This window comes from Grampus griseus, assembly GCF_964374135.1.
Source record: "Grampus griseus genome assembly, chromosome: 12".
NCBI lineage: Eukaryota > Metazoa > Chordata > Mammalia > Artiodactyla > Delphinidae > Grampus > Grampus griseus.
The window spans coordinates 16103176-16130104 of NC_139006.1; the positions used below are offsets into that span (position 1 = coordinate 16103176).

At 41.7% G+C, this 26929-nt stretch overlaps 1 protein-coding gene across 2 annotated transcripts in view; it reads left to right on the top strand.

Moving 5' to 3' along the window:
- Positions 1-625: 625 nt before the first annotated feature.
- The window catches only part of BICDL1 (BICD family like cargo adaptor 1), a gene marked incomplete at its 5' end in the record, with an annotated part of 95866 nt that continues 69562 nt past the window's right edge, over positions 626-26929 (top strand). For both annotated transcript variants that reach the window (XM_082667849.1, XM_082667850.1), the window contains 2 exons: positions 626-1060; positions 7969-8184. In XM_082667849.1, the coding sequence (XP_082523975.1) occupies positions 626-1060; positions 7969-8184 (651 nt within the window). The remainder of the gene's footprint in view (positions 1061-7968; positions 8185-26929) is intronic.

Below are 26929 nucleotides of genomic sequence, written 5' to 3' on the forward strand. Positions count from 1 at the left end.
AGCCCCGGGCGGGGTGCGGCCGTCCGGGTGAACTGGAGGAGCTGAGACAGTCAGGAAGGAGCTCGTTGGGCTGCGCGGCGCGCGATGTGGAGCCGCCGCCTCGGCCCCTGCAGCAGCCGCTGTCGCCGCCGCTGCTGCTGGGGCTGCCGCCGAGCCGAGGGACATGGAGCGCGGCTGCAGAGAGCGGCCACCGGCAGCAGCAGCAGCGAGCGTCGCAGCGACAGCGGAGCGCCGCCTGCCCCGTGAGGCGCTGCCCGGCCAGCGGCGGCAGCGGGAGCAGCAGCAACAGGGTGGTTGAAAAGCCGGCGGCGGCGTTCCTCCTCGCAACCGCCCTTCCCGCTTCGCCTCCCCTCACTCTTCGCTTTCTCAGCCTTCCCTTTGCCACCCCGTCCTCCTCCCCAGCGCTCGCGGAGCAGCTGAGCCCGGGGGCGGGGGAAGGGGGCGCGTGCCGCCGGAGCGGGGGAGGGGCGGGGCGGCGCGCGCCGCGCCCAGGGCTCTCGGAGACCCGGGGGGCGCGTGCCGCGGCGTGAGGAGAGGCGCGGGGCGGTGCGACGGGGCCCCTCCCCCTTGCAGCCTGGCGCGCGCCGGCCGGGCCGCACCGCTGCGGGCTCCGCGCGCGCGGGCCATGTCCGCCTTTTGCCTGGGCTTGGCTGGCCGCGCTTCAGCACCCGCAGAGCCGGACAGCGCCTGCTGCATGGAGCTGCCCGCCGCGGCCGCGGACGCAGTCGGGAATCCAGCCGCAGACGCCGCCGCCCTTGTCTCCTTCCCCGGGGGCCCCGGGGAGCTGGAACTGGCGTTAGAGGAGGAGCTGGCGCTGCTGGCGGCCGGGGAACGGCCGTCCGACCCCGGAGAGCATCCTCAGGCCGAGCCCGGGCCTCCAGCCGAGGGGGCCGAACTGCAGCCGCCGCCCGCCCAGGATCCCGAGCTGCTGTCGGTGATCCGGCAGAAGGAGAAGGATCTGGTCTTGGCGGCCCGACTGGGCAAGGCACTGCTCGAGAGGAACCAGGACATGAGCCGGCAGTACGAGCAGATGCACAAGGAGCTGACAGATAAGCTGGAGGTGAGGACGTCCCTTCTGGGATGGGTGGGAAGCGGGGGGTGGGGGGGAGCCCAGGCACCCGCCTGCCGGCCCTCGGTAGCTTCGGGAGCCACTCACCCACCCCACCCCATCCCACCTTTCTTGCTCATCCTCCCTCACAGAAAACCACCTGGAAGCGGGGTAGCATGGAGGGTTTTGGATTATCAGACGAGGGCATTCATTGAACCCACCTGGCTTTCCCACCCTACTCACAGCAAACGGGTCTATGCACGGCTCCAAACACTGTGGGCCGTTCTGTATACGTACTGTACACAGCATCTAAAATAGAGTTTACAGTATGACATTTATTTGTACAGCACTGAGGTGATGTCCACACACAGAGAAATTAGAAAGTCGTGAAGCATTTAAAATATGCTCCATGTTTTCAGAGAAGTAGTTAATCGCTAATCAGGGTGTTAGCCTAAAGCGTTTCAGCTTTGGAGTTAAGGCCTCCAGATGCCCTTGTCTTAACTTCCCGGCAGCTCAGAGTTGTGGGAAACAAGTGCCCCTAAAGGAGCTTTATATAGCTTTCAAATAGTTAAGGATTAGGAAGTATGGTTCCATTGCAGAAATCAGGTGAGCCTGCGCTCCGCATGTGACCACTGGTTGTGGATTTGATTTGGACCTCAGTATTTATATGTATTTAAACAGTACTTTTCTGTTTCTGTTCTGGGTCTCACACATGCAGTTGGTTCGCCAAATGCAACCTGTGAGAACCATACAACTTTAACCATTGTTATAAATACCCCTTAAAGTGTCTGTAAGATTTCTGCCACTTCTCTGGACCAAAGTCTTTTGCAGCTATGCCTGTTTGTTTTCTTGACCTTAACTAGAAAAGGGCCTTGAAAGTGGTACAGGTTGCCACCATTTATAAAAATTAGATTTTTTTTTTAAAGTGGGGGTAGGGGAGGTGCATCATGGCAGTGGGGATGAGCTTATCCTTTTCTGCCTGTGCATTTACTGTTGTTACCCAGTTTGGTTGCAACCAGTTCTTTTTATTCTTAGTTAGAAGGGAAAAGTACAGCCGTGAATGAGGTCCATATCACTGCTGCGGGTCAGACAGTCAGAATGTAGATTCAGAAACTTTTCTATAATAAGAAGTGTGTCTGTATTCCAACGACATATCAAAAGTAAATCAGGGAAGAAAAAAAGGAAACCACTGTAACCCTGTAGTTCAGTTGGCCTCTTAACTAGGTCTGCCAGTCGATGAACTCCAGAGATACCTCTCTGAAAAGTGGTTTGTGAAACCTATAGGTAGACTGCCAAAAAGCAGCCCAGTGAATTGAATTGTGTAATTTTCACTTGAAGTAGAGGTCTAGGAATAAAAGGGTGTCCTTTTTTTTAAGAGATTTGATTACAGGCTCTATATACAAGTACTACTGCAGAGATTTATGCTTGTGATTTGAAATTCCTTCAGTGAAGGACTTGATTAAAGAGACAGCTAACTTGAAAGGAACATCATATCAGTCAGTTTGATTAGTGATAGATTTCAGGGTAATCCTGAGTGTGCAGTTATACACATCCTGGTTTCCATTTGGAACCTTTATACATGTCTTCAACAAAGGAAAAAGATATTCAAATTCTGTAACAAGAAAGGTTCTATTGTAAAAGAATAAATTACATTTGACTTTTTGCTGTTGACTTGATAGACAGTAATAAAATAGTTTAAAACTCTTATTAAACTTTTAAAAAATCTTCACTCCTCTCAGGTCAGCGTATGAACTCTAGTGTTAAAAGTTTATTTTTAATTTCTGGAAGTTGGTTGCACAACAGTATGAATGTACTTAGCACTACTAAACCAACAGTACACTTAAAAATGGTTAATATGGTAAATTCTATGTTATGTATGCCTTACCACAATTTGAAAAATAACTTTTAAAAAGTGAAATATTGATCACTAATCAATATTAATGAGTGATGAAGGGGTTCAGTTGTACAGTTTCTTCTAGGTATATCTGAAAATTATCATTAAAAGTTTTTGTTTTTTTTAAAAAGTACACTTAAAATTATCAAGGTATTGTCATTAGTTTCTTGTTAATTCTTTTAGTATTAATATGAGAGTGACAAATCTCATTATAACGGGACTATTTCATTTGATACCTGCAAGTGAGTTTTCCCTTGCAAATTACACCTGTAAGTATATTTTTTAAGCAGCTTAGATTTTAGAATGTCTGCTTGAACAAATTCTTTCTAAAGTTTAATACAACCACTCTGCTAGATTTTCAATTAAATTCAACATTTAGGAGTAGAGAACCAGCCATTACTTTAAAAAACATTTGTAATTTTCTACAAACTATCAGACAGTGGAGTCGAACACATTTTCTCACGGGTTAGTTTGAAAGATAAACACGAGAGGACTCTGAGAGAATGTTGGTTTGACTATTAAATAATGAGACTGGTTTTGTTTTTGTCCCATCTGCTTACTTACTACTTCAAAATTGGCACCTTTCTAATTTCAGAACCAAGTCATTTTCAAGATCTTTTCTACTTATTCATTAGCTATTATTGAATACCTCTCCAGTTCTGTGCGCCAAACCCAAGATTGTGTTTTGTCATTTAAAACGTAAAGTACTTGATCTTACACTGCTCTCTCATTAAAGGCACACTCTTTAAAGTCTTTAAAGGTTAACATAGAAGTTTTTTAGTTAGGCATCTCTTAAAGATGAATGAAGATTCAATTTAATTTGAGAGATTGTAAGGTTTTGGTCATTTTTTTTCCACCCTTAAATTGACTATCCTGTATTTTATTCATTCCCTGAATTAGATTTTCACATGCTTAATTTTTTAATATAAATTTATTTATTTGTTTATTTTTGGCTGCATCCTTTATTTCGTTGCCGCGCTCATGCTTTCTCTAGTTGCACTGAGTGGGGGCTACTCTTCATTGTGGTGCGCAGGCTTCTCATTGCAGTGGCTTCTCTTGTTGCAGAGCACGAGCTAGTTGTGGCTCGCGGGCTCTAGAGCACAGGCTCAGTAGTTGTGGCGCACGGGCTTCGTTGCTCCGTGGCATGTGGGATCCTCCTGGACCAGCGATCGAACCCATGTTGCCTGCATTGGCAGGTGGATTCTTAACCACTGCGCCACCAGGGAAGCCCCTCATATGCTTAATTTTTCTTTTTAATGCCTTTAGATATTTTATTTCTTCTGCATCTACAGTTAGCCCTTTTGCTTTTAAAACATATCCAGCCAGGTCCTTAGTAGTTTCTTTTTTTTCCCCCAGAATATGAACTAAGTAACTTGGGTTTATACACTTTTTTCTTCAGAGATTAAATCGTTGTTTAGTTTTTTAAAAATATGTTTTTAGGGCTTCCCTGGTGGCGCAGTGGTTGAGAGTCCGCCTGCAGATGCAGGGGACACGTGTTCGTGCCCTGGTCCAGGAAGATCCCAGATACCGTGGAGCGGCTGGGCCTGTGAGCCATGGCCGCTGAGCCTGTGCATCCGGAGCCTGTGCTCCGCAACAGGAGAGGCCACAACAGTGAGAGGCCCGCATACGGCAAAAAAAAAAAAAATATATATATATATATATATATATATGTTTTTAAAGTCCAGGATTCCCTTTTTTCCCATTCTAGCTGAGAGTGAATTATCTCTTACTGCAGAGGTAATCTCTTTCCTCAATTACATTTTCTTCCCCCTTCTCTAGGCCAATTCTAATGATTCTAGCACTGTTTTCTTTTTTAAGAAGCAAAACAAGTAAGGGGAAAATGATTCATAATTGGGTAGTACATTTAGATAAGCAAACGCAGGGGTCCTTATTTGCATTCAGTGCTTGGTCCACTTAAAAAATAGTATTTTTCTTTGTATTTTTTAAGAACCATATCCTGGACCTGGGAGAATAGCACTGCTTTTTTGGTTCTTTGCAGAAATCCATTTCTGTAACAACCAATTTTAGGTGGGCTAATGATACTAACTTTTGTTTTTTCAGCGTTTTAAATAAACTTTTTTAGAATGGTTTTAGATTTACAGAAATATTGGAAAGATGGTACAGCAGAGAGTTTCCATATGCCCTGCCCCCAGTTCCTCTATTATTAACATCTTACATTAGCATGGTATACTTGCCATAATTAATGAACCAATACTAATACATTATTGTTAGCTAATATCCTTAGTTTATTCAGATTTCTTTAGCCTTTGCCAAATGTCTTTTTCTGTTCCAGGATACCACCTTGCATTTAGTTTATGTATCTTCTTAGTCTCCTCTTTCCTGTAACACTTTTAGACTTTCCTTGTTTTTGATGACCTTGATAGTTTTGACATTAACTTTTTTCTTTTTTTATTGAGGTATAATTGACATACATCATTATATTAGTTTCAGCTGTAGATATTACGTTTTAAAATACCATATAACCCCAAGAAGCAGGGAATAGCATGGGCAGAGCCTGACCTCCACACTTGCTGATACTCTGCCTAGAGTTTACTGGTTAATTTAGCCTTAATTGAAAGTATAATTCTAGGAGAAACCTTTCTTTTCTCAGAGTAGACAAAAGGCTAAATTCTGTATGTTCATTAATAGGAAAGTCTTGATTTTTTTAATTAAAGTATTGGGAAACCTGAATTAGGAAGTTTGTCACTTGTGCAAAGAAATGTAAGGACAAAATAGACTGATCAGCACCACCTGTCCTCAACCCTGCCCCACCCCCTGCAAGTGGATTAGATTGTTTTAGTTGCTTGCTTGGGCTGTTCACTAACAGCTGTTTGCTGAATATTTTTAAGTCTCTCTGTTCTTTTAGAACACAAACCTAATTTATCTGGCCTCTCAGTACCACTGTAATTACTGAGTTCTTGCTGTTTCCTTCTGCTCAATCTTTTCCATTTTGGAAAAACTCAATAAAACCAAGTATCATAGTTTTAGGCTGGTAATTACCATTTACTTCTGCATTTCATCTTTCTGAAATTTGTATAGTGACTAAAACATTCTCATTTTTGGAAGTTTAGCAAAGTGAGGGAAGCGTAGAGCAGAAAATTTTCATGCTGAGGAGTACAAGTCCCTCTCTTGTCATTCCTTTTCCCCTGTGCTCAAAACTGAGGCTGTATAAAGTATAACTATAATGTGGCTTTTTCAACAAATATACCAGAGTGGCTATATCAAAATTAATTATTCCCTTGAAGTGGTCAACTTTGGAGGCTATATACACTTATTTCAGTGAAAACTGCCTTTGCTGATGTTCTCAGAATTTTAATTTTTCTGACTGCTCTGTCATGGTAAATTTGCATCTTTTGGGGGTAAATTAGACTTTCGGAAACATTTACAAGTCACTCAGAGAAAATTAGGGGAATAAAATGGCAAGATGAAATGAGATACACTCTTTTTAGGCACATCTCAGATATGAAGTAATGGGACTGATATTCTTGTATAACTGTGCACTGGCCCTTAAAGCTTTCCAAAAGAGGCATTCCAAAAAACATTCGAAAGATGAGAACTTGGGTAGAATAAGAGTGTAGGTTCCCAAGGTGAAAAGATGTTTGAGTACTCTGAAGATGACGATTCAAATGCTCATCTTAGCTTTTTGAGACAATCTCAGTGCTTGATATCAACCTTCAGTGATATCAGAATTTCCAATAGAACCTAGATAGTTAGATAGATAGATAGATGCCTGCCTAGGCCTCATCTCATTCTTAACTGAATCACATCTTTGGAATTAGTATTTAGGTGGATATATTTTGAACAATTATACCAGAGATTTTCTGACAGCAACAAAAGTTGAGGACCATTGCTTTACATTGCATATATTCCCTGAGGTATAGCTTGGCTTTTTTGTACATACTAGGCTTCTTAAGTAGGAGAACATACTTTCCTCTGAAAAGACAAATTTGTATTTATCTCACAGAAATAAAAAGATGTTCTTATTTCCTTCAATCCAAAAGAGTTCTTTTCTGTCGAGCTGCTACTTCAAACCATCTGTACTTTTCCTGCATACCATTTGTCACGCTGTACAATTTAATACTTTTATCAACCTCTCCCACTAGAATGGAAACTCCATAAAGGTAAGGACCATTATGTCAGTGGCTAGCCTATAACAGGCACTCAAGAATGAATGAAAAGATCAGAAATAAATATGCAAGGCTAATAAGTCATGATTTAATAAAGTGGGCCTGAATCTGAACTTGCCTTAATGATTTTGAAATACAATGCTATATATAGCAGGAAATACTGAGTTGTGATTTAGAGCATTAAACAAAGTCAAGTGACTAAGACACAAATCCCAGCTCTCCCTTGAGCTTGTTATTGAATCTCTTATCTTCTGCTGCTTCATTTGTAAGAAAAGGTGGTTAATCTGAAGCATCTCTGGAGTTCTTTCTAGCTCTGAAAATTCTGTGATTCTAAGTGCCTGCTATTATGCCAGGCATAATAGATGACAGCAAAAGAAATTTTCTTAAGGACTCATTTTAAGTTGTTTAAATGTATATTTCACCAATTAACGGATGATTTACTAAATTTCAAGTGAGTTCCTAAGTCTAGAACCCCCATTCCTAAGGATAAGAGTAAACATTAAGTATTATCAGTAGGAATGGCATTCTGTTTGTGAAATCAGCCTTCCCTGCTCTGGAAGAAGGGAATATTTTTGCAGCTGTGTAATGGGCAACTTCTCCTATGTGGCAGAGTGTTTTGTTGTGCTGACTGACTAGGAAAAAGAAAAGTTAGAAGAGTGTGAAAAGAGAAGAATGAAAGGATCTGGATTTTTTTTTTTAATATTTATTTATTTATTTGGCTGCACCAGGTCTTTGGTGCCGTATGTGGGATCTTAGTTGCGGCATGTGGGGTGTTGTTGCCTGACTAGGGACTGAACCTGGGCCCCCTGCATTGGGAACGCGGAGTCTTAGCCACTGGACCACCAGGGAAGTCCCTGGAAATTTTAATGGTTTTAAAATCCTCTTCATTTTTCACCCAGCACTTAGAGCAAGAGAAACACGAACTAAGAAGACGATTTGAGAACCGAGAAGGGGAGTGGGAAGGGCGTGTGTCCGAGCTGGAGAGTGATGTGAAACAGCTTCAGGATGAGTTGGAGAGGCAGCAGGTTCATCTACGGGAAGCAGATCGAGAAAAAACACGGGCTGTCCAGGAATTATCAGAACAGAACCAAAGGTTATTGGATCAACTCAGCAGGGTGAGTCACAAGTTAAGAATTTATGGTATAAAATACTAAAAGTTGAAACAGAGTTTCTGTGTAATGTCAACCATATATAAGGTAAGAGTAGTTCTGATTTTTGTTGCCTTTGGTATTGATATCAACAAATGAAGTATTTTTCACCTATAAGAATTTCAGCTGTGGTGAACTAGGTGTCAGGAGCAAAGACCCTTGCCTGTCATTAGTCAGCTGTGGGACTTTGGCAGTCACTTAACTTGGGAGTTTTCTCATTTTTAAAATGTAAGAGTTTGCTTAGTGATTCGATGTTCCTTGTATCTCTACAAGTCTGTGATTCTTTTACCTAGCGAAAGTCTGTCACTGGTAAAATTATGTTAATGCATTTAGTTCAAATGTTAAATGGTGCCACCTTTAAATTGAAAAGCTTAGGGAAATTTTCTAGAGCAAATGATTTTCATTGGTACTACATTTGCGAATGTACACTCCTTCTTATTCTTTAAATATGAAGGGAGGTATGTGTATCTGTATATAAAATTTGTTCTCTTTATTTCCACATTAAGTAAAGGTTCTTTATTTGTACCTTTATAGGGTGGTGTCATGGATGTATTAATTAACCGAAGTCAAGGTTGTAGAATCATTGCAAAGAAGGAGTTTGAGGGCTGAGTAGGTGGAAATCTAATTTAAATACAGAACATACTTTTTAACAAATGCAGGAATGTTGTTTATGCCCTGGTCTCTAAAGCCACCTACTTTTGAAAATTAAGAGCTGGATTTACTATCATACCTCAAACCTTCTTACAAGTTGAAAATAAAACGAGTTCAGTTACCAGAGGAAAAAGAACTACTCTGATAAAATCCCTAAGCACAAACGTTCACAGGAGAGCACTGCCCTTGTCTGCATGGTTAGTGTTTGATGCTTAAGTCTCTGGGAAAGGCTTAGCTAGGGCAGCATGTGAAGTTATTTTACTAGTTTTTTTCATAGTTGCTTCCCATGCGAACCCTGAGACTGGTCAAAACCTTCATGCCTCACAGGGAAGTGTAAAGTAAATGCTACCACTAGAGAAACGGAGAGGAAGAAGGAGAGGTATGGAAGGAGTGAGTGGAACAGGGTATCTTGAGGGAGATTGGGGGGACAGGGGAGAGACAGAAGGAGAGAGATGCCTAATAACTTGGAAAATAGCTAGTTGCAGGAGCTATCAGAACGTGAAGGTGAGAATTCAGGTGGTAGGTGGAGCTAAAGATCTTGCCTGCAGGTTTCTCATCTAGGGAATCAAATCACCATTTGACTGGCTGGAAGGGAAGAGCTGGACAAGTTCTTCAAGAAGACATTATAGGGCCAGCTCAGTAGCCTTTCTGACTCAGTTCTAAAACCTTTTTTAGCAACCGGGAAGGGAATCTGTATCCTTGTAAGATTTTATAGGTTTTTTGGGGGGTTTTAAAATAAATTTATTTATTTTTGGCTGCGTTGGGTCTTCATTGCTGCGTGCGGACTTTTCTCTAGTTGCAGCAAGCGGGGGCTACTTGGCGAGTGGGGGCTACTCTTGGTTGTGGTGCGCAGGCTTCTCATTGCGGTGGCTTCTCTTGTGGAGCACGGGCTTCAGTAGTGTGGCTCGCAGGTTCTAGAGTGCAGCCTCAGTAGTTGTGGCTCACGGGCTTAGTTGCTCCGCGGCATGTGGGATCTTCCCAGACCAGGGCTCGAACCCATGTCCCCTGCATTGGGAGGCAGATTCTTAACCACTGCGCCACCAGGGAACTCCAAGATTTTATATGTTTTTGAGGCTTTATTCATTATTCATGAAAGATTAACCAGATAGGCCTGGCCAGATTGATCTATTTGTTCAAAAAAAATTCATAATTATTCTGAACTAGTGTTTCTTAATGGTGACTTACAAAAGGAATACAACAAACCAGAACAATTTAAGAGGAAATTATTTCTTGGGAGCTAAGTTCATGTTACAAAATAACGTGAGCAGAAGCTGACTCAACTCTGCTTTCTGATCTGGTGAAAGATAGGTGGCCAGAGAAAGCAAATATGAATATGACATAGCGAGAGCACTGAGCTTGGAATGTTGAATCTTGACTCTGCTTCTCATTAACTGGGTGACCTTGTTTGTGCTTCCCTTTCCTTATTTTTATTTTGTATTAAAAAAAAATTATTTGGCTGCACCAGGTCTTAGTTTCAGCATGTGGGATCTTTAGTTGTGGCACGTGGGATCTTTAGTTGTGGCATGCGAATTCTTAGTTGTGGCATGCGAATTCTTAGTTGCAGCACGTGGGATCTAGTTCCCTGAGCAGGGATCAAACCTGGGCCCCCTGCACTGGGAGCGTGGAGTCTTAGCCACTGGACCACCAGGGAAGTCCCCCTTTCCTTATACTTATTTTTTTAAATTATTTTTTTAAATTTATTTTTGGCTGCGTTGGGTCTTCATTGCTGCGCACAGGCTTCCTCTAGTTGCGGTGAGTGGGGGCTACTCTTCGTTGCAGTGCAAGGGCTTCTTATTGCGCTGGCTTCTCTTGTGGAGGCAGGGTGAGCCCCCTTCCCCACCAGGGAAGCCCCCTTTCTTTATCCTTAAAATGGAGGTTGGGGGGCTTCCCTGGTGGCGCAGTGGTTGAGGATCCGCCTGCCAATGCAGGGGACACGGGTTCATGCCCCGTTCCGGGAGGGTCCCACGTGCCGCAGAGCGGCTGGGCCCGTGAGCCATGGCCGCTGAGCCTGCGCGTCCGGAGCCTGTGCTCCGCAACAGGAGAGGCCACAACAGTGAGAGGCCCGCGTACCACAAAAAAAAAAAAAAAAAAAAGGAGGTTGGGGACTTCCCTGGTGGCGCAGTGGTTAAGAATCCGCCTGCCAATGCAGGGGACACAGGTTTGAGCGCTGGTCCGGGAAGATCCCACATGCCGTGGAGCAACTAAGCCCATGTGCCACAGCTATCGAGCCTGTGCTCTAGAGCCTGCACAGCAACAAAGACCCAATGCAGCCAAAAATAAATAAATAAAATAAATAAAATTTAAAAATAAATAAATAGAATGGAGGTAAAAATTTGTACCTCATGCAAGTACTGTTGAAATGAAAATGAGGTAATGTGTTTATGTTAAGCAGAATATGAAGTTAATATGTTTCCATGCTGATGGTTATTTTACTAAGGGAGTATCTTTATAGTTGAGGTTCCTCTGCCTAATTTCTCTGTAGAAAATACTGATAAGCTGTTCCCAAAGGAATATAGGAGGATAACATTTCCACTAGATCTAGATTCTTGTTATCCTCTCTGGCCTTGAATGTAGGCCCTTGGTGAGTTTTGCGGCTTTTTTTCCCTTTCTCTTTTTAAGCAGGCCAAGCCCCTTGGGTTTCCATCAGCAGCCAGTTTAGATTGCATTTTATTATCATTTTATTAACTGGGTATTCAGGAACTAGAGGAACTGGGTACTTTGAAGTGAATTAAGATTCTCCTAGGACAAGTTAACAACCAGCAAAAGTAGTAGAAGGCCATGCTTTTCTAACAATGTATATCATGTGTTTTTATAAGCATGAAATGTATAATATCTAAAATGTAGTATATTTCTGTGATGCTTTTGTCCAAAGTATTTTTTATTGAAGTATAGTTGATTTATTTGTCCAAAGTATTTTTAAACGTATTTCTTTGCTGCCATGTTCTTTTTGTTTTTGTTTTTAAATAACTGCTTTATTGAGATAGAATTCATATACCGTAACATTTACTTTTTAAAAGTGTACATCACCACTATCTAAGTATACAATAGAACATTTCACACCCCCCAAAAAAGGAAGCCTGTACCCATTAGCAGTCACTCCTCATTCCACCTAACACCCTATCTGACACCCTGACCCCCGGCAACCACTAATCTACTTTTTGTCTCTATGGATCTGTCTGTTCTGGACATTTCATGTAAATAGAATCATACATATGTGACTTTTTGTGACTGACTTCTTTCCCTTAGCATAATGTTTTCAGGGTTCATCCACATTGTAGCATATATCAATACTTCATTTTTATGGTTGAAGAATATTCCATTGTATGGATATAACACATTTTGTTTATTGATTCATTAATTGATGGACATTTGGGTTGTTTCCACTTTTTGGCTTTTATGAATAAGACTGCCCTACACATTCATGTTCAAGTGTTTGTGTGATCAACGTTCTTTTCAGCTCTAAATTAGGATGCTGTGAGCATATGTATCCCATAAGCTTCTGGATCCTCATTATGATGAAGGAAGGGATGGGTACTGTTGTAATTTTATAGCTGAGAAAACTTGAGGGACAGAAAGATATGTGACTTAATTAAGGCTCCTCCGGTTCAAGACTGATGAAGGTTCCTGTGCCTCAATTTCAAATTTCTGAGGCAGCAATTAAGGTCACAGACTTTGGAGCCCAGACAGCCCTGGGACCAGACACCATCTCTGCTATTTACTAGCTGAGTGAGTATGGGAAAGTTTTTCCACTTTTTAAAATCGTAGTTTCCTCCTCTGTATAATGGAAACAATTACACTATTACTATTATCTGATGCTGTTATGAGGACTAAATGAGTTAATGTTTGTAAAGCTCTAACCACAATGTCTAGCATACAGTGAGTGCTCAATAAATGGTAGCCATCATAATTATCATGTCCTCCTCATGTAGATGAGATTTCTGCATCTTGTCCAATGTTTATTCTCTAATTTGAGAGAGTGGAAGAATCTGAAGTGTCCCCAGCACATATTGGCATGTAAAAATATTTTGTTTAGTAGTCAAATCTCTACTCAAAAATATTTGTGTAAAATTGACCCTCCTAGGAGTTGAGTCAGGTTTATTCTATAGCACCTAGAACCAACACTGCTGCATATATCCTGGGGGTACCCTTATCCCAGTTCATTTGCTCATTTGGACAAAATGCCCTCTAAATTCTCTTCTAGCTCCTAAATTTCCGTGAGACTCATTTTTGTGAACCTCAGGTTGACATATCTGGAGAGAGTATAATTCACTTTTTAAGTTAGAAAGTCATACTATGATAGCGTTGACAGTGGGGGTGTAGGACATGTTAAACACTTATCCTCCGAACTATATCAAAAGTAGAAAGAATACAGTGGGCCTTACTTTCAAGAGGAAAGGCGAGATATGGACCATGCTTGTTGCCTAAGAAGAAGGAGATATAAATGCTTAACATGGAGGTTTTTTGAGAATCCTTCTGATACATAAATATAACAGCGTTTTTAGCAGAAACTTCCAGAGCCTGCAGATGATTTTCTCCACAACAGCAGCAGCTAAGATACCAGAGTTCTGATTGGTATTAGAGTCCTGAAGTGGTTATTCACTAATTTAAGCTACTACAGTTTGTAACACAGTTTAGGCATTATAGAAAGTTCTGTTTATATCCTTCACCTGTTATTGGTGTGTAAGAGGTTTTTTTTTTTACACATTCTTGATGGTATTATATTTTCATTTTGCTTATGGACTCTTTTACCAAACAGAGGTGTGTTCTTTTAGTGAAGTCAAATTTATTAATCATTTCCTTTATGATTTGACTTTTGTGTTTTGCTTAAGCCTGTCCTCCAGGTCATGACGATATTTTCCTGTATTAATTATAATTATATTAATTATAAAAATTTAAGACTTGTTTTTTACATTTAGATCTTTAATCTGTCTAGAATTTAGTTTTTACTATGATATGACATAGGAGTCCAGCTGTGTTTTCTGTGTGATTTATTGTCTTAGCACTGTCTATATCCCCATGAATTTCTAATGCTGTGTGGATTTTTTAATGAAAAAAAAATCGTAACATTTAGTCTTGACTGAAGAGCCAAGGTAACTTAAAATAAAAAATTTAGAGGGTTATATAAAACTATTATTTTGCTAGGGCTGTTGTAGCAAAGTACCACAGACTGAATGGCTTAAACAACAGGAAATTATTGTCTCACAGTTCTGGGGGCTGGAGGTTCAAAATCAAGGTGTTGTAAATATTGTTTCCTTTTGAGGGCTATGAGGGAAGGATCCACTCCAGGTTGCTCTCCTTGCCTTGTAATAGATGGCCGTCTTCCCCCTGTGTCTCCTCCCTCCTTGTATATCTGTCTCTGTTTCCAGACTTCTTCTCCTTATAAGAACACCAGTCATACTGGATTAGGGCCCAGCCTAATGACCTGTTTGTTTTTAAATTTTTAATTACATAGTTGTATAGTTGATTTACAATGTTGTGTTAGTTTCTGGTGTATAGCAAAGTGATTCAGTTATATATGCATATTCTTTTTCATATTCTCTTTCATTTTGGTTTATTATAGGATATTTAAGTATAGTTCACTACGCTATGCAGTAGGACCTTGTTGTTTATCTATTTTATATACAGTATTCTGCATCTGCTAATCCTAAACTCCTAATTTATCCCTCCCCCACCCCCCCTTCCTCTTTGGTAACCATTAGTTTGTTTCCATGTCTGTGAGTCTGTTTCTGTTTCATAAATAATTTCATTTGTCTCATATTTTAGATTTCACATATAAGTTATATAATATGGTCTTTCTCTTTCTGACTTCACTTAGTATGATAATCTCTAGGTTCATCCACGTTGCTACAAATGGTGTTATTTCATTCTTTTTTATGGCTGAGTAGTATTCCATCATGTATATACACCACATCTATTTTTTTTAATTGAAGTATAGTTGATTTACAGCGTTGCTACAAATGGCGTTACTTCATTCTTTTTTTTTTTTTTTTTTTTTTTTGCAGTACACGGGCCTTTCACTGTTGTGGCCTCTCCCGTTGCGGAGCACAGGCTCCGGACGCGCAGGCCCAGCAGCCATGGCTCACAGGCCTAGCCGCTCCACGGCATGTGGGATCTTCCCGGACCGGGGCACAAACCCGTGTCCCCTGCATCAGCAGGCAGATCCTCAACCACTGCACCACCAGGGAAGCCCTATTTCATTCTTTTTTATGGCTGAGTAGTATTCCATCGTGTATATACACCACATCTATTTTTTTAAATTGAAGTATAGTTGATTTACAATTTTGTGTTAATTTCTGCTGTACAGCAGTGATTCAGTTATACATATATATACATTCTTTTTTTATATTCTTTTCCATTATGGTTTATCATAAGATACTGAATATAGTTCCCTGTGCTATACAGTAGGACCTTGTTGTTTATCCATTCTATGTATAAAAGCTTAACATTTGCTAACCCCAACCTCCCACTCCATCCCTTCCCCAACCCCGTCCCTCTTGGCAGCCGCCAATCTGTTCTCTATGTCCGTGATTCTGTTTCTTTTTCATAGATAGGTTCATTTGTGTCATATTTTAGATTCCATGTGTAAGTGATATCATATGGTGTTTGTCTTTCTGACTTACTTCACTTAGTATGATAATCTCTAGTTGCATCCATGTTGCTGCAAATGGCATTATTTTGTTCTTTTTTATGGCCAAGTAGTATTTCCTTGTATATATGTACCACATCTTCTTTATCCATTCATCTGTCAATGAACATTTAGGTTGTTACCATGTCTTGACTATTGTGAACAGTGCTGCTATGAACAGAGGGGTGCATGTATCTTTTTGAATTATAGTTTTGTCTGGATGTAGGCCCAGGAGTGGGATTGTTGGATCATATGGTAACTCTGTTTTTGGTTTTCTGAAGAATCTCCATACTGTTTTCCATAGTGGCTGCACCAAATTACATTCCCACCAACAATGTAGGAGGGTTTCCCTTTTCTCCATACCCTCTCCAGCATTTGTTATTTGTAGACTTTTTTTGTCGTTATTTGTAGACTTTTTAATGACAGCCATTCTGACTGGTGTGAGGTGGTACCTCATTGTAGTTTTGATGTGCATTTCTGTAATAATTAGGAATGTTGAGCATCTTTTCATGTGCCTATTGGCCATCTGTATATCTTCTTTGGAGAAGTGTCTATTTAGGTCCTCTGCCAATTTTTCGATTGGGTTTTTTTGTTGTTGAATTGTATGAGCAGTTTGTATATTTTGGAAATTAAGCCCTTGTAATGACCTCTTTTTAATATGATTACCTCTGAAAAGGCTCTATCTACAAGTAAGGTCATATTCTGAGGTATTGAGGTTTGGAGTTCAACATATGAATTTCAACCCATAACAACCATTTTGGGGTGTTTTTTTGCCAACAGGTTCAACTCTTGGTTCTTAGTACTGTCTGTGTTGGGGGTGTTCACAGTGGTGCCACTTTCTGTTTTTTTTGTGTGTGTGTGGCTGTGTTGGGTCTTCGTTGCTGCGTGTGGGCTTTCTCTAGTTGTGGCAAGCAGGGGCTACTCTTCGTTGCGGTGCAAGGGCTTCTCATTGCGGTGGCTTCTCTTGTTGTGCAGCACGCGGCTTCAGTAGTTGCAGTACATGGGCTCAGGAGTTGTGACGTGCAGGCTCAGTAGTTCTGGCTCGCGGGACCTAGAGCGCAGGCTCAGTAGTTGTGGCGCACGGGCTTAGTTGCTCCACAGCATGTGGGATCTTCCCAGACCAGGGATCGACCCTGTGTCCCCTGCATTGGCAGGTGGATTCTTAACCACTGTGCCACCAGGGAAGTCCCTGGTGCCACTTTCTTTGTGGGTTGCATACACTCAGTAACATATTTACTCACCAAAGATGCTTATGCCTGTGACCATACAGCTAAGGTCTACCATGACCAATCCAATGGGGAGAGATTTAGAACCTTTAATTTTATTATTTGAAAAAGTCCCAGATTCACCTCCCTCCTACTTTTCCTCTCATGACTAACTGGCATTCAGATCTTCTGTGTAGACTAATGAAACCTTTATTATTATTTTTTTTTAGATTTTTTTTTTTTTTTCCCGGCCACACTGTGTAGCCTGTGGGATTCTAGTTCCCTGACCAGGGATTGAACCCACGCCCCCTGCATTGGAAGTGCAGAGTCTTAACCACTGGACTGCCAGGGAAGTCCCTAGATCTTTTTTAATTCAACATTTGGCAAATACTTAATTGAGCAAGGCACAGGGGATATAGTGGGAAACACAAGACTTCTGTTGTGTGAAGCTAGTAGGAAGAAAGATTTAAATAACTAAACAAATCCACAAGATAATTATAGATTGTAATAGGTACTATAAAGGGTGATGTGATGGCAAATGACCAGAAAGAAGAGCATGACTTTAGAAAGGATAGGTAGGGAAGGCTTCTCTGAGGAGGTAACATTTGAGATGAGACCTGCAGGTTGAGGAATCAGCCATAGAAGAGTCAGGGGAACAGGGTTCTTTGATGGATCCTGTTAGATTGTACACTCTCTGAGTATAGAGATCACATCTGTATTGTTTATCGTTATAAACAGGCAACTAGTAGAGTGGGCATTCAATAAAAGATTGTTGGTTGTTATTTTTTTTCTTGACTAGGGTACCTAATAAAGAAATTAGAACTCTGTTTTTCTGAAGATTACACTACCCCTCCATGCACTCCATAGAAGAGCACTCTAGACTGTTTCAGACTCACTGTTATGCCACATGTGTGCTATGTGAAAACCAGTGGTCAAAGGAACCATGCATGTCAGCGCTGTGACGGGCAGGTTGTAGATAATGGTGACCCAGTTGCCTAGAAATCTAGTGTTGTCTTCATAGATACTCCTTCTGTAATTGTATGAAACCCCAAACTTCCATGAATTGAGACGAGTGACTATGGAATGGACAGAGCTTTTTTTGTGTATTGATGTAAAACCTGCAAGTACTTTGGCGTTGTGCTGTGTCTCTCCGGTGGTCTGTAGATTGGTCAGTTACCGAGTGACTGGCCCTGTAGTCCTCTGACCTTGCTGGTGGAGAGGGAAATGAGCATTTTTGCTTTTACCAAAAAGTTCTCTTGGAGAGTTCCATGGTGGCATAGTGGTTAGGGTTCTGGGCTTTCACTGCTGCAGACCAGGTTCAATCCCTGGTCAGGGACCTGAGATCCTGCAAGCTGTGCGGTGCAGCCAAAAAAAAAAATAGTTCTCTTGTCTCATGGGATGGTTGGCCATTATTTGGGTATCATTATGGCTTTCCCTCCTTTGCTGGGTGCATATAATCTGGACAAAACTGTCTCCAACTGTCTGTCATCTTTTCTTAGAACCCCAAATTGTCCAAAGTATAAAGAAGGAGGCAGTCAGAGGTTTTCTTTGGAAAGCTGTATAGTGAGTGCTCTTGAACAGAGCCTCATCGAGGATGTATAGTTGCTCAGTGTACAGCCCTGGATGTAAAACTCTTGAGAATTCACCTTAAAGACCATTTTTCCCCTTCTTATTATTGTTTTAGTACTGTGCTATATTCTTTTACTTTTTATTTTCCCAGGGCCTTCCCTATGAGTTCCTTCCCCCTTCATTGCAGCTCTACAAGTGTCTCTAACAAACCTCTGCTTGGTTCCTTACATCCAGAATTGTGGTCATATGCCTAGTCACTATGGCTTTGGGTTACTATCTAATTGTGCCAATAGGAGAAGCAATATTTGGGGCAATATGCAAGAAGGACTGTTCCAAAGGCTGCGTGAAGCCAAAAGAAGGTTGTTACTGTAGAATCAGAGATAGGGAAGGAGATAAAAAGAATTCAACAGGAAGTTAGGCCTAGGTCCAAGGCCAGGAGAAACCAAAGCCTGCATTTTTAAACTTGAAGGGCTTAGGCCAAGAAATACCTGGAGGAATAGTCTGAAGATTGGTGATGGAGAAGTTGAAATGAAGGAACAAAGATTCACTTGCAGCTCAGGTGAAACCAGGCAGTTTGAAATCTATGTCTCTGAAAGCCTGGCACTCAGTAGGGTATTCTTTTTGTGAAACTTGGTTTTTCTGTCTAGGAGAGGTGTGGCTTCTTAAGAAGCTAAGCCTTATTGAATATCCCTTAGTAGATATCCAGGAATTTCAATTTTGCCTCTGCCTTAAATTTCCACTTACAGGTTTTTAAATTAAGAAAATATGTGTATACATTGTTTTTTTCCAACGGCAAAAAGAATGCATGTTCATGGTAAAATGAAATTCAGGCAATACAGAAATGTTTGATGTAAACAGTGAAAATTCTTGATTCTCCATCAAAGAAAGTGCTAATGACAGTTTGGTGTTAATTCTTTTGTATTTTTACATACACACACACACACACTCACATGCATAATTTTTCTATTTATTTTTGCTTTTTTCGTCAAATAGAATGGTTTTGTTCATTTTTTTTTACTCAGTAGATCTTAGACTTTTTTAAATATTTTTAATGTTTGAATATAGTATTGCTTGTACATATGGATGTACCATAATTAGTGTAACCATTTCCTATTGAAGAGCATGTGCACTGATTACAGTATTTTACTGTTACAAACACTGTTGCAGTGAACATCCTTGTTCATATATCTTTGCACTCATATTATCATTTGTCTGTGATGGGTTCCTAGAAGTGGGATGTCTAGGTCAAAAGATATGTACATTTAAGATTTTAATAGATATTACCATATTGCCCACCAAAAATGTTTCAGTAGTCTGTACTCACCCTACCATTTATCTTTGTTAAGGCTGAAGAACCTATCATTCTGCGTGCATATGTAGTAAAACTATAAAGAAAACTGAGGTGTTTTTCATCACAAAAGTCGGGATACTGGTTCCCTGAGGAGTGAGGTGGGGAGGAGGAGTGGGGCAGGGAGGAGCAGTGGAAGAGGATGTTTGTCATCATGGAATGGTGCTAGGGGAGGAGGCTTCTGGTATGTTCTACTTCTTGACCTTGGTGATAATTACATGGGTGTTTATTTTACAATTATTTGTTAAACAGTACATATGTGTTTTATGTATTTGTCTTTATATGTGTTATATTTTGCAATAAAAAGAAAAAACCAGGCTAAAATGTGAAGTGTTGACAAACTATGGCCCACAGACCAAATTTAGCTGCTGCCTGTTTTTGTAAATAAAGTTTTATCGGAATGCAGCCACATCCATTTATTTTCATACTGTCTGTGGCTGCTTTCATGCTACGATGGCAGAGTTGAGAAGTTGTGACAGAGACTGTATGGCCCTTTAAGAACAAAGTTTGCCAACCTCTGCTCTATGTAATTGAGCTAGAATAAATTAAAAGTTAGATGGAGAGGAGCTTCCCTGGTGGCACAGTGGTTAAGAACCTGCCTGCCAATGCAGGGGACATGGGTTTGAGCCCTGGTCCAGGAAGATCCCACATGCTGTGGAGCAACTAAGCCCGTGTGCCACAACTACTGAGCCTGCACTCTAGAGCCCGTGAGCCACAACTACTGAGCCCGTGCACCTAGAGCCTGTGCTCCACAAGAGAAGCCATCACAAGAAGAAGCCCGCGCACCACAACGAAGAGTAGCCCCCACTCGCGGCAACTAGAGAAGGCCCACGTGCAGCAACAAAGACCCAATGCAACCAAAAATAAATTTAAAAAAATAAAGTTAGATGGAGATATCCAATTATGCTATAATTTTTTTTTTTTTTTTTTGATACACGGGCCTCTCACTGCTGTGCCCTCTCCCATTGCGGAGTACAGGCTCCGGACGCGCAGGCTCAGCGGCCATGGCTCACGGGCCCAGCCGCTCCGCGGCATGTGGGATCTTCCCGGACCAGGGCACGAACCCGTGTCCCCTGAATCGGCAAGCGGACTCTCAACCACTGCGCCACCGGGGAAGCCCCTATAATTTATTTTTAATCAGAAAAAATACTCTAGGCAATTGTGTATTTATAATCATAATAATTGCAATTATACCCTATAATTTGATAAAACTAAAACATCATATAAAAAAAGAAAAAATCACTTACTCATTTAACCAATATTAATAATGTGCATCTACTATGTATGATGGTACTCTACTGGGTAACAGAGATAATTCAGTGAAGAATATACAGGTCTGTATCCCCAGGGTGAGCACCAGTTGCCTCCTGCCTCTCCAGGAGACTCTTCCGTATCAGGGTTCAATGTGTGGACCAGAACCCAGTGTGTAGATCCAACATTCTCTGATGTTGAAAGAGAATTTGGTACAAGGCAGCTCTAACTCACTTTCACCCTAACTGAATTAATTATTAAAGTTGATTCAGCTTTAAAAAACAAAAAAAAAGAAAGTACATAAAAACTGCAAATCAGGTAGTGATAACTAGCTAGGAGTAAAATAAAGCCAGGTAAGGGAGAGAAAGTGGTGGCTGTAGGGACAGTTCAATTTTTGATAGAGTTGTCAGGAAAGAATCTTTGAAGAGGTGAAGTTTGAGGAGACACCTGATAGAAGAGCATTCCAAACAAAGAGAACAGCCTTTAAAAGCCTAGGAATGAATGGAAAGCAGGCTGATGTGACCAGGGTGCAGTCAGCTTAGGAAGAGTGTAGGAGGTGAGGTCAAAGGGAAGTAGTCAGTGGTCAGATGATGTAGGGCCTTTCCCGCCATGATACAGATTTGGGGTTTTATTTAGTGTGCTTCAAAGCCAGTGATGGGTTTTTGGCAGGGGAGCATCATGACCTGATTGTAACTGTTTTTAAAAGATTACTCTAGGGCTTCCCTGGTGGCACAGTGGTTGAGAGTCTGCCTGCCGATGCAGGGGACACGGGTTCGTGCCCCGGTCCGGGAAGATCCCACATGCCGCGGAGCGGCTAGGCCCGTGAGCCATGGCTGCTGAGCCTGCGCGTCCGGAGCCTGTGCTCCACAACAGGAGAGACCACAACAGTGAGAGGCCTGCGTGCCGCCAAAAAAAAAAAAAAGATTACTTTAGGGGCTTCCCTGGTGGCACAGTGGTTAAGAATCCGCCTGCCAATGCAGCGGACATGGGTTCGAGCCCTGGTCCAGGAAGATCCCACATGCCGTGGAGCAGCTAAGCCCGTGCACCACAACCACTGAGCCTGCACTCTAGAGCCCGTGAGCCACAACTACTGAGCCTATGTGCTACAACTACTGAAGCCCACGTGCCTAGAGCCCGTGCTCCGCGACAAGAGAAGCCACCGCAATGAGAAGCCCACACACCGCAATGAAGAGCAGCCCCTGCTTACTGCAACTAGAGAAAGCCCGTGCGCAGCAACGAAGACCCAAGGCAGATAACTCTAGCTATCGCAGGAGAATGGATTATAGGGGCCAGGGGTGCAAGCATAGAGGTCAGGGAAGAAGCCACTCACCAGTGGAGATTTGGCAGTAGCTTTGATAATAGAGGTGGTGAGAAGGGTTCGATGGGATGTATGTTTTGAAGGTATAATAGAACCAACCAGGAATTTTTTTTTTTTTTTTTTTTTTTTTTTTTGTGGTACGCAGGCCTCTCACTGTTGTGGCCTCTCCCGTTGCGGAGCACAGGCTCCGGACGCGCAGGCTCAGCGGCCATGGCTCATGGGCCTAGCCGCTCCGCAGCATGTGGGATCTTCCCGGACCGGGGCACGAACCTGTGTCCCCTGCATCGGCAGGCGGACTCTCAACCACTGCGCCACCAGGGAAGCCCAACCAGGACTTTTTAATGGAATGGATGGATGTGAGAAAGGGAATTAAGGAAAGAATAATAAGAAATGACTCCTAGATTTTTGTCTTGAGCTACTGAAGGAATGGTGGCATCATTAACTTGAGAGACCAAAGACTAGAGGAGAGGGGTAGGTTGGCATATAAAATCGAATAATTATTTTTGGACTAAGTTTGAGCTACCCTTTAAACATCCATGTTAGTTTCACATAAGTAGAACGATGAGAATTCTGTTGTATTGAGGTGAAATATTGAGTTAAATTTCCCACAGCCATATGAGCTCTCTCAGTGCCTGAGACACTGTTTTACCATCTTCTGTTTGTTGTCAGCAGGAATTTATTCAGAGTGACTGAAGCTGTATTCAGATGAATACCCACTCCCCCAACCCCGACTTATACCCTCTGTGACCCGCCCTCCTTCTCATTTGTCCCCCACTCTCTCAGCTCCTAGAAGAGCCCCTCTTCTGAGCTGGTGTCTGTGGGATGAAATGAGTAGGAGGACATTGGTGCAAACAGGTGTTTTATTTCCTGCCTGTTCAGGGCTGTATTCCTCAGTCTGCCTCTAATGTCTTATCCACACACAAAGAAGATAGGATGCATACTAGCTGGAGCTAATCTTCCCTGAAAAGCTAATTTTGCCCTGAAGAGTAAACAGATACCTGTTCTTTAAACAGCTCATTTGGGATTAGCAGCCTTGCGTCCATATACTTCTTGAAGCAGATTTCTCCCAGATTTCTTTCTCAAAGTTAAAGGCTTTAAAATCATGACCATTAGTGTCATGGTTGCTCTGCCTGGTGACACACAACCATCCTTGTTTCTAGAACACTTTACAGTGAACAACAACAGCTGTTCATCAAAAGTAGTTTTAATTGCTGAATGGGCTTTTGTTGCTTTTGGGGGCATGGGGCTGTATTTTACTTCTTAAAGTCTGTTTCATTTACAGGTGTTGTGTTGTAGAAAAAAGACATGGCAGTTTTTAGTCAGCTTATCCTTGAAAGAAGTTTTGAAGGCAAAATTATTTCCCAACCAAATAACAGTAATTTAAATTTCCAAAAGGACACATGGGACCTCCTCTAGTCTCATTACCACTGGAACTGGTAGTAATGACTCTTTATTTGACAGATGAGGAAACTGAGCATCAGAAGTTTAGTGACATTTGCTCAAGGCTTTGCACTTGTTACGGGTTTCAGGATTGGTTTTTGTACCTTTTCAAGGAGGGGTAGTCAGAAACAAAAACCTCCTCACATGTATTTCCATCTTATTGGCTTTCTTTTTAGTTCATATTTGCTGGATGTTATTGTGTTGGATGCCCCTTGACTTCAGAGTCACTGGGTAAAATGCACCCAAAGGCTTGGGGTCCACTTTTAGCAGCTTCTGTTATTATCAAAGGTGTGCTGCAAGGATTGAGAAGGATTTGTTGAGAGGCTCACTTCAGCTAGAAGAGAAAACGGGTTTTTGCATATAGGAGCTCTCCTCTGTGAAGACAACATTTTCAGCTTTTTCCAGATTGGTACTAATGCTAATTAGTAGGTTAAACACATTAGGGTGGTAATTGCTTGTTCTTCAGCATATGGGTGTTTTTTTGGTAGATTCATGTCTTGATTATTTCCTGCTCTTCATTATTTTCCCAGAGAGGGAGGCATTCCTGATTCAGGAGTCTTCAGGTTGGTTCTGTTAGTTACAACTATATCATGTTCTGATTATCTTTTTCAAAAGAGGAGAGCCTAAGGTTCTGGGATATTAAGTCTAAATTTGGGGGTTTGCAAGACCCAAGAGTCAGATAAATCACTGTGGGAGTAGATCTTCTCTCTTTTTAAAAATATTTTATTTATTTGGCTGTGTCTTAGTTGCAGCACATGGGATCTTTTGTTGCGGTGCGCAGGCTTCTGTAGTCGCGGGGCTTAGGCTCAGTAGTTGGAGTGCGTGGGCTTAGTTGCCGCGTGGCATGTGGGATCTTAGTTCCCCAACCAGGGATCGAACCTGCGTCCCCTGCATTGGAAGGCGGATTCTTAACCACTGGACCACCTGGGAAATCCTGGGAGTAGATCTTCTTAATGCTGCTAGATTTGACTTAATACATTGGCAGTCAGCTTTTTTTTTTTGACATTCAAATCTGGATTCCCTTGGTCTCTGTAGACAGCTTAGTGTATTGTGTTGGAGTGATGAAAACAGTTAATTGAGCTGCCCCTGCCTGGTGTGAGATGAGGCCTCTATTTGGTACCTGGCAAATGAATTGCAGGTGGTAGTAAGGTTGGAGTTTACTGGCAGAGAAAAAAAATTGGCTGCAAATTATGTACTCTTTTGTTACCTGTGCTGGCTGTGACCCATAGTTCTGGTCCCTAAATATTGTTACCTTGAAAAATAAAGTATGTGTATTCAGTGAGTAAATTAATCAGCAGAAAAGCAGGTAGTGTTTCGACTCTGATAGCATCTTCCCCATTGCTCTTCATTTGAGTCCAGGACAATGATCCAATGCTATAATATAGTTTTTAGAACTGAAAAAGAGCTTTTAGTCTAGCTGGACCAGACTAGAAAATGTTTGTAAAATGTTTTCTTTTCAGAGGTTCTACAAATTTGATTGCATTTTTAAAATTTTGTCACTTTGAAGAACTATTACCAGAATATGTATAATGTGCTCTCTTGAGATGAATGTCACATTAAACAGGTAAAAGACCGTTGGTACCTCAGGTTGTGCTGCCAGCTTACCTTGCCTTTGTGCCCTCTCCGTTAACTAAACGGTCTTATACTGTTGTAAGATGAGTGGTGTAAAAACTGGTGGCATTTGTAACTACTTCACTGGGTGAATTTAAAAATTTATTTCAGTACTTTAAAATCAAAGCTAAATCCACAAATTCATCAATATTGAGTAGTGCTACCACTATCATCCTTATCCTCCAATTTCAAATTATTTTTTTTAAATTAATTTATTTTTGGCTGTGTTGGGTCTTCGTTGCTGTGCGCAGGCTTTCTCAACTTGCGGCGAGCGGGGGCTACTCTTCGTTGTGCTGTGCGGGCTTCTCATTGCGGGGGCTTCTCATTACGGTGCCTTCTCATTGCAGAGCACAGGCTCTAGGCGTGCAGGCTTCAGTAGTTGTGGCTTGCAGGCTCAGTAGTTGTGGCCCATGGGCTTAGTTGCTCCGTGGCATGTGGGATCTTCCCGGACCAGAGCTCAAACCTGTGTCCCCTGCATTGGCAAGAGTATTCTTAACCACTGCACCACAAGGGAAGCCCTTCAGATTGTTTTTAAAAGACCTAATTATTTTTAATGAGCTTATAAATCGTAGACAGTTAAATTTATAACACATTTAATATTAATAAAAGGTAACCTTTATCTGTATCTGTTTATTGAGCCTTCTGATAAGATTATATATGGGAAAGCATATGGAGTGGGAAAAACCTCACCCCATATAACTTGGAAAGCCATTAGTTTAGGTCAGTGGTTCTCAAACTATGGTCTGAGGAGCCGTAGGTCTCCAAGAAGTGCCTCAGAATAGTTTCAAGGAAGGAAGAGCTGAAAGGGACATTTAGCTGGTGGATTCCTGTCCCCTTCCCCATTTCCATTTCAACCTGAGCATTTTTATGTTTCTTATATTGAAGTTCTGCTTAATTTTTATTTGGAAAAAATGGTTTTTCAGCTGTGTATTAAAACATGATTTGTAAATCACTAATCCATTAACAAATAGTTAAGAAAGCTGAGGCCCAGGGAAGTTAAGTGACTTGCCAGATCTGCAGTCCTAGTCCTTTGCTACTTCCAGTGGGGCTCTGACTGACAAATAAAAGAAGGCTCTCGTTGGGAGTAAATAATATACTGATTATTTGCAATAAAAAAATTATTATGATTATTTTTCACAAAAAAACCAAAGGAGTAGTGTTCACTATTTGCAGAGGGATAACCCTAGTTATAGTTTTATTAAATAACACTGAAGTTTCTGTAACAGATAATTCCCCAAATCTCAGTAGCTTAACTGGGAAGTTAAAAACTGGTATTCCAGATTGGTGGGTGGTTCTCATTTCAGGCAGTGATTCAGTAACCCAGCCATTTCCTTCCGTCTTGTGACTATGCCACCTTCAACAGGTGGTTTCCAAGGTCATAGCAGGAGGGAAAGAGCCTGGAACTTTTCTGGGGACCATGCCTGGAAATTGTGCACGTAGCTTCCACTTATTCACTGGTCACAATTCAGTCTCAGGGCTGCACTCAGTTACCAGAGAGACTGGGAAGTGTAGGCCAGCTTTGTGCCCAGGGAGAAGTGGATGGGTGAACAGCTAGCCAGTCTTAGCCATAATGCCGTCAGTAGAAAGAACCCTGGACTTTCATTTTCTGTGCTTCAGTTTTCTAAGGAGTTGGAGTGGCTGATTACTAAGATTCTACCAGTTCTAAGTAGGATGGCAGACGTAGTTGTAACAGT